Source organism: Lytechinus variegatus, chromosome 1 (assembly GCF_018143015.1).
Source record: "Lytechinus variegatus isolate NC3 chromosome 1, Lvar_3.0, whole genome shotgun sequence".
Classification (NCBI taxonomy): Eukaryota; Metazoa; Echinodermata; class Echinoidea; order Temnopleuroida; family Toxopneustidae; genus Lytechinus; species Lytechinus variegatus.
This window is the reverse complement of record NC_054740.1, coordinates 16,285,919-16,298,511: the sequence shown is the minus strand read 5'-3', so window position 1 is coordinate 16,298,511 and position 12,593 is coordinate 16,285,919. Positions and strand designations below refer to the sequence as shown.

The following is a 12,593-nucleotide window of genomic DNA, read 5'->3' as shown; positions in this document are numbered from 1 at the left end:
GCATTTTGATAACTCTCTCTCTTTCTGTCTCTCTTCCCAACACCTTGATCCCCCCTCTCTCTCACACACACCATTCTTTTGATCTACATCCACTTTGCCTATGTTCTATTTGGTCTCATCCCACATGGTCTAATCCTAGTCCATCTATAACTAATTTGTCTACTTTTGGAGGGGTGTAATTTCTACTTTTTTCTCTTTTTTGACCATTTTATCTTATTTCCAGTTAGATCATACCAATTTCATCCAATATCTATTTGGTCTAATATAACTTAGTCTATATGATGGGATAAATAAGGCCATCAGGGCATGAAATTAAATGACATAGATTTAGTCCAAGTGATACTACTAGCAAATGGATCAAAATTGATAGTCGACCAATGGTTTTAATCATTATAACCATTATATAGAACCATAATTTAACCATTATAGATGATCTAGGAATAAACCATATGCTAGCTGACCATGTGAATAAAAATCATTTTCAACAGAATCAAACACAATATTCCACTTGAAATCTCAGACACTGAAGAAAATAAAACAAGACAAATCTTTTAACTATCAGTGTACTAAAATATATCATCAGTATTTATACATACCTAATATATCACATATATGTTTGTTATAATAATTGCTAATAAATTGTCACCCCCCAAAAAAAAATAATAATAATTTAGGTGATTTGAATAAACAGCCAAAAGTTCAATGAGTCAAACGGCACCCCAGGGGAAGGGGCCGTTTCCATTGACGAGTGGATACCATGTGTGACCCCCAAAAACATGTAAAAAGGATCTCTTTTTCAAGATAGTGCACATTACGTACGTAACGTAATAAGGGTGTCAAAAACACTAAAATCATGAAAAAGGGGTAGGCCTATATATTTTGCGAGGAAACTGTGTTTACAGTCCAATTTGCAAGGGTATAAAAAGACTAAAAATACTTTATAAAGGATGTACTTTAACCCAACACTACGTTATTAGGGTCCGATTTGAGCAGGGTGTGTGGGGTGGTACAATTAAAGTAAAGGTGAAGTTGACGTCTTTGATCATGTCCATGACATAACAATTAAGATATCGTTGGATTTGCTTAGGGGGTCAATTCAGGGTATACTTGTCAAGGGTACCATTTTGTTTCCAATACTTGTTAAGGGTAGGGTTTCACACGCCAATACTTGTTAAAGTGATTGTTTAACATTGGTTTGAGTTTTAAAAAATCTGATAGAAGGTCACACTTGTCACCTGTGTCTATGATATGTTACAAAAATGAATCCCTGAAAAAATTGCGGTCGAAAATCATTATTTAGTGCTTCAAAAATTGAAATATAAAGTGACCGGAAACAGCATCTTAATTTCATCCAATACAGTTACGTGTACTATTTAGGCGTCTATAAGACGCCTATTTACATAATCGGGGTTTGCCTTGTAGTTTTAGCTTTTCATTTTCAATAATGGTTGTTTTCAGGGTTTATTAGTTCTAATACATGCACTTGTACACATGTTTCATCTTGGTTTGAGAATTTTTTAAATTGGCTGCTCACAAAATTAAACAATACCTTTAAGTTAAGGGATGCATTTTCAGAACATGGAAAATATTTGTTTCAGGTGCTTTTCGAAAACCCCATGGTCATGCATGTTATCCACTCGTCAATGCAACTGCCCCCCCCCCCCCCCCCCGGTAAGTTTTTAAGTTCATCAGAATCAGCTTCATAGAAGTAAAAAGTTTAGGCAAATTAAAGTATCATATTTGAAAATGAGAGATCTGATGATGGCAAATTCTCACAATTTTTATGTATTTTATTGTATGAAATTCAAACAATCACTTTTCAATCAATTTGGGCAAAAATTTCTGCAAACAGAAAGTTACAAAAATGATTATTTACATGTTCCAGGCAGAGATGAGCCTGTTTCATGTGAACAAAGCAATTGAGATTTCATTGTGAAATACAAAAGGAATAGTGAATGGGTGACATCATCTGATATCTCATCTGCATCTTACAAGTGTTATGAATGTCACTTATTTGCTAACAAATGGTGCAACCTTTCAAATTCTGTAACACACTTTCTCAATTGTCACATTGTGAATATTTTACTTTCAGTGTTATGTTAGCTTATTCATTCTCTATACATCAACATCAGGTCAGAGTTTTATGGGAGACTTTCATTACTATATATATTCAAATCTCAACAACAAGGATTCTCAACTGCATGCAGTCATAATTCATGCCTCTGCCATTGCAAGACAAGAAATATATTACATTTCTAACATATGAAATTTTTAAAATAGACCACATGTGTGACCTTGACCTTTGATATCATGACCCCCCAAATCTAAATCATATCACAATTCTCCCTTGTGCATCCATGAGACAAGTTTGAACATGGACCTACTACTCTCTAATACCCCTTTCATAAACCTATCCTCCAATTAGCCGCCTAAGAGTAATGCAGATAATTCAATGAAAATTGCGTTCATAAACTCCGAAAATAATCTGCATTATTTTTATGAGCGCCCGTCCTGAAAAAGGAGGATAATCGTCATGGCAACCACACACACCCCCTCCGATGCAGTTGCGTTGGAAAAGGGTGACTTTGTGACCGCTCCTTGGTAATTATCCGCATTACTTTCGAAATGCGTTCATAAAGTCAAAATCTGGTCCCGATGCCGCTATAATGCGGATAATTGCAGCATCAAAATAATGCGGATAACTCTGGTCCTCCTCCGATTTTTTACGACCAAATTATGCTGCTATTAGCCGCATAATTGGGTTTATGAAAGGGGTATAAGTAGTAGGTCTATGTTTTGAAGTCAATTCCTAATTTTCAGGTATATATATAACAATCTCTGTGACCTTTGAACTGCAACCTTATGACCAAAACAAAAATATGAAACCATTTTCTGTTATAACCTGTATTATATTCATTTTTTAGATTCTGAATATATAATTAAAGACATAGGAATTACCGTCATCCACTTGAAAGCCAATTGGAGTAGTTTCCTTCCATATATCCAATCAAATGGTTATTTTTGATAAAAAATTAAAGAGTGCAATAGTACTCTCTTGACTTTGCTTCGAAACATTTGTACTTTCAAATTGATATTTGGAAACGTACCTCTCTCATACTTGCTTTGCTTTCTATTTATTAGACACTGTATTCTAATTTCAATTACTATCCATCACTGTTATTAAATAGACCTTCCTATTTTTACCATACAAACATTTCAAACAAAAGAGTAAATATACTTCTTTGATAATATTAAAATAATAGCAAAGAAACATATACATACAGATATAATTTCAATATCATAAAACAATAACAAAGACATATACACATACATATTGATATGTACATGTATATGTGTCTTTGTTATTGTTTTTAAATCATATATTCATGGATTTCCTTTCCTGACGATCCTGTATAAATGAGCCGTTTCACAAAACTGTTTATCAAACAAGATACAAAATACTGGAATATCGACATATGATTGGCTGAGAGCAAACATGTCACAGAATCCTAGCAGTTGTAATTGATAAGCTTCATGGAACATGGTCCTTATCTATTCAAAAATATTTCCCAAGCATGATTCAAATTCTCTGTGCTGAAATCCAATTCTACATATACTTTGCAGCAGGAACTCTTGGTCATATAAGACCCATCTAAATCCAGGTTTGCTCTCTTTATCTCTCTCTTGATAAAATGCATAGAATGTCACTTCTCCATGAGTCTAATGGAATGTCTAGCTACTGTGATGAGCAGATTGCTTTCATAAGAATCAAAAGGTCTCACGTCTTTAGTTGCAGCACAGCCTTTAACAAACAATAGAAAGGAAACAAAAATAAAGCATTACTATTAAAAATCATTATCAAAAGAATGATACAACAAAAGAGTCAATGTAAAGAAGAAGATTCACCTTTTCTTTTTTCAAAATATTTGTGTAATTCTTACAAATTTATTTAAGCATGATCTCTTATAATCATAGATTCATATAGCAATACCTTAAACCAAGTGACAGAATAAAAATTGTTCTCATTTCTCTTTTATATGATACATCTTCTTTTCCTAATGATATTTAAAACTTAATGTTTTACATATGAAATGTATATAACATGAATGTATAAGAAAACAAGATATTCCTGTTTTTCAGTGATCACATGGTGTTTCAATTCAATTCATATTTTCAAATATTTCATCATTGTCATTATCACCTACATTGTATATCATGATAATCCCAACCAGCATTATACCACATATGTTGATATTTTCCTCCTCATCCTTATCAAAAAATAATATTTATTTCAGAGAGTAAATGAATACTAACCCGATTAGCAGTTTCCAGAGATGATACCAATTTCTGGAGTTCTTGTTTGTCAAGTTCTAATGAGACCAGTCTATTGGTTCCATCTTCTGTCAAACTTAGGTCTAGACTAACTAGAGGTTCCTGGACCGATGAGATCTTATCACTGGACATTGCAAGCTGTATTCAGGAATATAAAATCAAACACCAATCTCAAAGGGACATCTAAATATTCAAGACTGATTTGTAAGAAAGTATTCAAAATTGACTTCCAATTTGAGGAAAGGAATGATGATTTCATTTTTTTCAAAAGAAATCTGCTTCCTTTTCTTTGTATAATTAGATCATTTCCAATGTGGAACACAAAGAATATAATCTGATTTTCTTAGTGATATGAAAGAAAGCACTATCATTCCTTAGGTTCACTTTAGAATACAACTTCCATCCAAATTGCCTCGGAAATGATTATAGTTTGTCCCATCACTGTCACATGGCCTGTTAACCCAAAACCAACAATACGTCACCAGGGAATGTTCTCTGTAAATAGCTTCAACAATAATTTGGCCTTCAAATTAACACTAATTAGTAAACCAGCTTATCTCACTAAAGATTTCTTTTTTCTTCACACTTCTCTTTTTTTTATTATATACTTCATACTACGGTATTTGAAATTATAAATAAAAGATGAGATAAAGAAGTTTTTGAACTATTTTTTCTTTGGAAGTTTCACAGAGACTGAACAGTGGGCATATCACAAGCTCGGGTGAACTGTGAATGTTAAACATAGTTTTCTTCTTATTCTTGGTAATTCTCACTGAATTTCTTCTACATCCAATCAAGTGCTTGTGTTGATTCTTGTTGATCAAGTTTGACAATATATCATGATATGCTTTATCAAGCTCAATAAAAATCTCAAAATTCATTTTGGGAGACTTATTCTTGGTTTGGGGTGGCAGATAACATATTGTTTGCTTTGTAACCTCAATGCTATAATAATAAAATTACTAATGTTTGCTTTTAATATGATTTTGCATTATGTAAATTTAAGAGCAAAATAGGGATATAGATTTGTTTTTCCTTAAAAATATCTACACTATAAGGAGAGAAAAAATCTCATGCAATAATATATACTTCTCTCAGCAGGAAGAATCACTGAAAAGAGCTTTAACTTACTTTTAATTTCCAATCAAAGTCTGTGAGATGTGATTGTGAGATAGTAGCTGTGTTCCCAATAAGTGCTTTCTTGAGGTCATCCCTACGTATCGTCACACACTCCATCAACTGATCCTGAACGTCCTGAGACAAACCATTCAGAGCAGATTTCATCTGTGAAATAAAGAAATCCAAAGTAAAAATGAAATATAAAAATACTGATGAAAAGACCAACATGATATGAAGGTCATACAACTGAAAGCTAAACACTAATGGAACCATGAAGTCCTGTACACAGTCTATGGCAATTACAGAATTCAATAGTGACTCGTGTATAGGTATTATGCTCAAGCTGGAAAATGTTAAACAATGAAGAAGAAAGTGATGAATGACTAAAATGACATTCACAAATCGACAGACTATTTAAATTCACTGGAAAGGAGGCATTTCTTATCATTTATATCAGATTGAGAGTGGATTTTTCACACTTCTATGATATTCACAGACAAAATCAATTGAGAAATATTTGATTTTTTTGGTTGTGATCATGCATCATAAACATACATCATCCTTGGTAGAATCCTTCTTGACAGTCATTTTGAGATACATCTCACAACTCTGGGTGACTTGAAACCATTCATCCAAGCTCCATATCTTGCCATAATCTTGATATCGAGGACGATGATGTCCTGCAAGGCTGTCTGCTATTTGATGGAGTAGCTGTATAAAAATAAATAATAGAATAAGAACATTTCTTAAATATTTGCTGGGGCCTATTCTATTTAGATTTCACAAAACTACATAGATGCATCAGAGAAGACAAATAAATTGTGAAAGTTTGTTTGGCTAATAACTATCAACAAATATACCCAGCAATCAAAGAATCCTAACTTGGATTTGGTGATGCAGAGGTATAGAGTGGAGGTATAAAGCTTTTCATTTTGAACACTCATTTCTGCTGTCAACTGGTTCTGGTTGAGTGATTTAAGCCTTTAAAAGACAAGTCCAACACTGAAAATTTCATCATTTTAAATCGGATTCAAAATAAAAGTTATGGCATTTGGAAATTTCGCTTAATTTCACAAGACAGTACATCCTGGTCGGTAGGCAAATGAGGGGACTGATGATGTCATTTTGTATTTTGTTAAATAAGAAATATTCTAATTTTCTCCTCATCATCATTGTTCTGCGAAACAAAGTCTTATTCCTCCCAGAGCATGTGGTATTTTCACTGTTTTAACAAATTTTTATGGTTCAGTAGTTGGTCCTTAATATAAAATCTGTAAAAATTGAAATATTGTATAAATAAAACAATAAAAAACAAAAGAAATAATGAGTGATGGACATCATCGACTCCCTCATTTGCATGTCACTGAGTTGTGCTTACTGTTTTGTGAAAAATAAGAGAAACTTTAAGATGTCATAACTTTCTTATTTTACATCCGATTATCAAGAAATTTTCAGTTTTATGCTTGTTTGATTTTGCTCTATTTATTCAAATCAACATTTTTCTGGGGCGGACTTGACAATATGCTGCACTGATGTATTGGCATTCCATGGTTCGAATCCCACCCATGATGGCTCTAGTAATTTTATTTTCAATTCAGTTGTAAATTGATAATAGTGTAAATATTGAAATTAAGCACAAGTGGCATTCAATAGTGGCTTTCCAAAAAAAAAAGTAATTGACTAAAATTTTTAAAGACCTATTAGCTTAGTTTGCCAGGTTTGATGTGGTAGGACAATGATTGGAGATCAAAGGTAAATTTTCTTCACTGTTCCTGATATTTCAGACTTAAATTTTTTTTTCATATTTTTACTTCACTTCAGCTAGATCAAAAGCTTTAGTCTCTGTCAGTCTGTCATGTCTATTATTGCTTGTAATGTTGTTCCACTGAACTCCGTTGGCTCCACTCACCAATTACAGAGTTCTAACTCGATCTGTACATGGACGTAATGCCATTGTTTATGTATCAAGTTCGAATAAACCAGGAAAGTGGGAGTTGCGCAACAGCGGAAGTAAGTCACTGTATTTTCCCTTTTAATTTTCCCCCATTTTGGTGCATTTCAGTCCAAAACGGAATAATAATCTTTATTTCGGTCCAGTTCTTTTATATATTTTTATGACATAAAAACAAAAATTGATGAGCCCGTCAGAGGGCTTTGCACTTAACCTCCTAATGTAAGTCATGGCGGCTGCACGATCACGAAACGAGCCGTCTGTGACTGTGTTACTGTTAGTGTGTACGAGGAGAAATTTTTTTAAAAATGTTTTAAAAAACTCCTCAAACAAATATGTCAAAGACACAAAGCAAAGCAGATGGCTGCCAGCTGTCTATCCAGACTCCTGCAGAGGGGGTCGTGACAGCAGTCACACTCACGGAACAATGTTATTAAAATATGGAGATTGAAAATGAAAATAATGTGAACCCGTTTCCCCCGTAAGTCTTACCTGGGTTTATCCACTCATTCAATGAACAAGGTTATGATATAACTAAGCCTGAGTCGAATCGATTTTAAAATCGGTGTTCGATCGATGTCATCGAACACCGGTGCAGATTTTGCAAAATCGGTGCATCGAAAAAAAAATAAAAAATACGTCGGCCGGCCGATTCGTTTGGTTTACACAATCAATCATCAAAATATCAGTAATGTCCAACTTTACTACTACTTACTTGATTTCTATTGCCCCCAAAATGAAACCGAATGAGTAATTATGATGCTATTCACCATTAATTTGAAGTTTATTTCGATCATAGTTCGAGTCTTACTCGTCTGCTCGTGCCGAGATAATTTATGCACGATGAATTCATGAATGGAAGTCATGGCCATCGATCGTGCATGCGCAGTACTGTTCTTTAATCAAACCAGAAAATGGCCGGAAATTGACGCGATCAACGTAAAATAAATCTTGCTTTCATGGACAATATTAAAATCATGACCATAGAACATTATTTAATCGTAATATTTAACAATAATTTGCATATGATAATCATTAATATGAATTTAGAGCTTGATGTGAAACGTTTGTATTTCGTTTCAATTTTCAATGGCGGACATCTCATGACGATCGACTTGACTTCTTGAGTCGAGCTAGTGCACTTGTCTAAAAAAAATAATCATCACGTCAGGATTGATTCTCGAACATTGTCTACATGCAAAAACTCTGTTCAAGTTCGTAATATCACCATATAATAACATTTTACATGACAAAACAGAGAAAATTGCGTTTGATATTTTTTCCCATCAATTTGAAGCTAGTTTGTGCCCAACTTTGGGCTCTGATTTCATGAATGGGAAAATATGTCATACGTCATCAAACACGCATGCGCATTGTGCTTATTTTCTCGGAGCTTGGAGGAGACGTCCAGAGATAAAATAGAAATAATCCCAGTATTATTTCTTCCATATGAACATAACATACTTTGCTGACATCGTCAATTTTCTTAGTATGACCATAAAATCTTGTTAAATCGTAATAATTTAGATGAATTTAGGGCTCGATTAGAAACATTCGTATTTATTTTGATCGCATGCTCAATTGCGTCTAAAAAAATGGATTGTCATCAGGATTAATTCTCGAACATCGTCATAACTCATATTCCACAATCTTTCCTCACAATCGTTATATCAGCATTGAATAGCAATTCAAATGACCATCCAGAGAAAATTACGTATTCATTCCCATAAATTTATTTGGAGCTCATTTTGGATCCAACTACACAATCTCAGGCAAGTTACAGCGCTCTCCGTTGATTGCAATTGTTTGCTGGCGCTGACGTCAAGCACGCCTGTCGTTTCGGGAGAGTGAGTGTACGGAGCTGCGGACGGGGCTGGTGAATGGACTGCGAATGCTAGTCGACCGAAAATCATTCGGATCGACTCTGCGTGATTCATGTCTTTATTATTGTTTCATTTTAAACTTATGTTGTCATCTGCAAATATCATTGTTGAAGATATTTTGGGAAGAATTCTGCTTTGGTCCCCGGCCTTTTTTGTATGTTTTGTGATCATGGAAAATACAAACGAACTTTGCTCTGTCATCTGTGCAACGCTCACCCGGCCAACGCCATGCCAGCGCATAACGTCAGTGCGTAGTGCATATGCAAAGCGCATCGCATCGACGCAAAAACAAAAGACTAAATTTTCCCCGCCTTCAATATTCGATGCATCGATGTTCGATCGAATTAGAGCTGTCGAACACCGGTTTTCAAAATAATCGATATGACTCAGGCTTAGATATAACCTTGTTCTCAGTTATATCTCCATGTGTGGCAAAATAAGGGTGGCAATGTTTGGCTAATTTTCTCTTTTTGTTTGGGGCAAATGATTGATGTTTTTACACTGACAGTTTCCATTACACCTTTTATTCATACAACTTGGCTCTTATTTAAATTTGATACTTTAAATCATTTTTTCTTAATTAAAAATAGAGATAAAAAAATGAAAATTTTCTTGCCATATTAATTTCCACCAATAGAGGGCGTACACAAAAATGTGCTCAAAATTCAAGTTTTTGAGCGATCTGGGGCCTGTTGCATGAAATGGTCTTTCGTAGAACCATTCTACGTAAGAACGAGATATCGCTCAACTGTTTCACAAAGCCGATTTGGGCGATACGAAGAATGGTCCTTGGAAAGACACCTCCAGACATGTCCTACGTAGGCATGATCTTCTTTGCACACCGCCCGCCACCGTCGGCATTGAGAGAAAATGCGTTTACGGCAAGCCACACTGACATAGTTTAGGGGGTTGATGATGCATTTTATCTGGGATGGCGCCAAGTTATTCTTTGTGTGCAGGGGCTAGTTGTCATCAGTTTCAGGTCGACAAGACGACCAAAAACGGATGTCATTTTAACTTCTCCGGGGGTAATGTAGGCCCATTTTAAATATGTTTTCTTTTATTCTCCCTCCGTCCTATCCCCACCCCTATTCCATTAAAAAAGAAAATAAACTTGAACTATATGGGCAGCACTGCACTATCTCTCTGACCGCTCATGCTTTCTCATTGTAGACAATTAAACAACATGAAAAAAAGGAAAAAAGGAAAAAAAGTATTTATAACGTTCAGCTAAAAAAAGGAATAATACAAAACTAAGATGTTAAACATGCTAAATTTATTTTTATTTCATTTCCATTATGATTATAATTTTTTTATGAGATTAATTTTAATCAATGAAAATTAATTCTTGGATATGGGATACAGTGAAACAAACAATGCAGTAACAAAATAGCTAATTGAATTTAAGATACAGATTAGACCTATAGCTTACGAATCCATCACAATAATTTCAAATGAAGATAAGTTCATCAAATAAAATATTATGGAAAGACCATGCGAATAGGCACATTTCAAATCATAGGGTAGGCCCCTTTCGGCTCCTATATATTATGTCATGTTAAAAGAATTGAAACGTTGAACATATTTTGTATATTCTTAAATCTTATATTATTATAATTATAAGCTTCCATAAATTAAGTGATCAACTTTAAATATTACCAACGTTTATGATCGTTGTAATTTTTAGCATTATTTCTGTTAATAGCATTTTTTCCATTGCGGATTGCACAACTTTTTCTATGTTTTAATTATTATTGCAAAGCACGACTTTACTCACTGGAACATGTTTGCAGCAATGTTCATGTTTCTTGTCTTCGGTTACTTTTCATGCAACTGAGGTATGTTTATACTCTAAACACTCACATTACTCACATTTGTATTTCTTGCGTTATATCTAACAAATAAAATAAATAAATTTGATTTTTCACACGCAGCCTCTCATATTTTCCTTTTTAGTCTCATACAATCAGACACTGTTGATTTTGTTTACCCCATTCAAACCCTATTTTTACCTCTACAAATAACATATTAACACATAATTTGCAAAATTATCACTATATATAAGTATTCTTTAAAAATACAGAATATTGAACAAGTAAAATGTCGAAATTACTTAGTTAAATCAATTTTTATATCGGGCAAGGGTCTCTTTCGTTGAAATATCAATGAAAGGTGTCTCTAAACGGACACCGTGTTATAAATAAGGCAAATAATGACAATTTCGATTTTATTCAGTTATGTTTGTGAATCTTCATTTTTTTTCTCTTTTTACCTCATGAAGTAAGCTCCATACATCAATTCAACGATCATTAATAATTAAAACATCATTTGATCTCCTTTTATTGAAATAAATGATTTTATGAAAAGTCGTCATTCCAAAATAAAAGGTTCAGGTGACGATGAAGACTAAATATTTTTCCGATACTATCGATATAAAACGATGTCGCGGACTTGGAAGACAAAACTGCCTTCGTGAAACGGAAAGCGCTGATTTGTCGCCAATCTTCCTATCTCGGAAGAATGGTCCTAGGACGTTCGTTCCTACGTATCGCTCATCTCGTCATGCAACACAACAGGCCCCTGGCCTGGTGAATACAAAAATTATTCCCAAGACCCAAGTCACTAATGAAAAATAAATTGCAACTGTAGAGAAATTAGTAATTTTGGTCACAAAAGTGATATTTTAATGACTTTTTAAAGTTTGTGCTCTGGACAACATTGGCATACCACAGTCCTACCTGTAGATTCCCCACAGCTCACAGGCAGGGTGGTAGCAGTGAACAAGTGGGTTTATCAGGCTATATAATTTGAGCTCCGCCGGCACCGCGGGGACGGCGCGGTCGAGCTCCGGCTCTAGCTCCTCGACCTCGATCGACTCGACAATCTGCCTTGTTAGTTGAACAGCCACAGGTTTCCTGGGCCAAAGTATTTATTAAGCGGATGGAAATAATTTGTACAGGTGTACAGAGTTCCCATGATTACCACGAGTTTATCAGTTAGATAAATACAGTCCTTACCTTTTCCATATCGGCAGTTGGGCATTTCGAAAGGAGACCAAGATCTTTTGTGGGCGTCGCCATTTTTCGTCCGTGGTTTCAGGATTTAATTTGCTATAGCGCCAGCTACGGTATTGGTTCAATCACGGACTAATATACCTCCATGTATATAAAAATGGCTTCCACAGAACACGTTTTTTTTTCTCTCTCTCTTTCTTTCTTTTCTTTTCTTTTCCTTAATTCGATATCAAGTTAATGTTCGTAGCTATTTATCTAAATAGGGATTTGTTTTGTTCACAACTTCAAGTTAAT

The 12,593-nt window shown here is 34.4% G+C and overlaps 1 protein-coding gene across 1 annotated transcript; it reads right to left on the bottom strand.

Annotated features, from left to right (window-relative positions):
- Positions 1 to 3,383: 3,383 nt before the first annotated feature.
- Positions 3,384 to 12,399, bottom strand: LOC121407282 (COMM domain-containing protein 8-like). The gene is made up of 5 exons (XM_041598266.1): positions 12,303 to 12,399; positions 6,007 to 6,162; positions 5,464 to 5,616; positions 4,315 to 4,470; positions 3,384 to 3,802 (listed from the first exon to the last, which is right to left on the bottom strand). Exons 1-5 carry the CDS (start codon positions 12,363 to 12,365, stop codon positions 3,779 to 3,781), a joined length of 552 nt encoding a protein of 183 aa, XP_041454200.1. The 5' UTR covers positions 12,366 to 12,399; the 3' UTR covers positions 3,384 to 3,778.
- Positions 12,400 to 12,593: the final 194 nt, after the last annotated feature.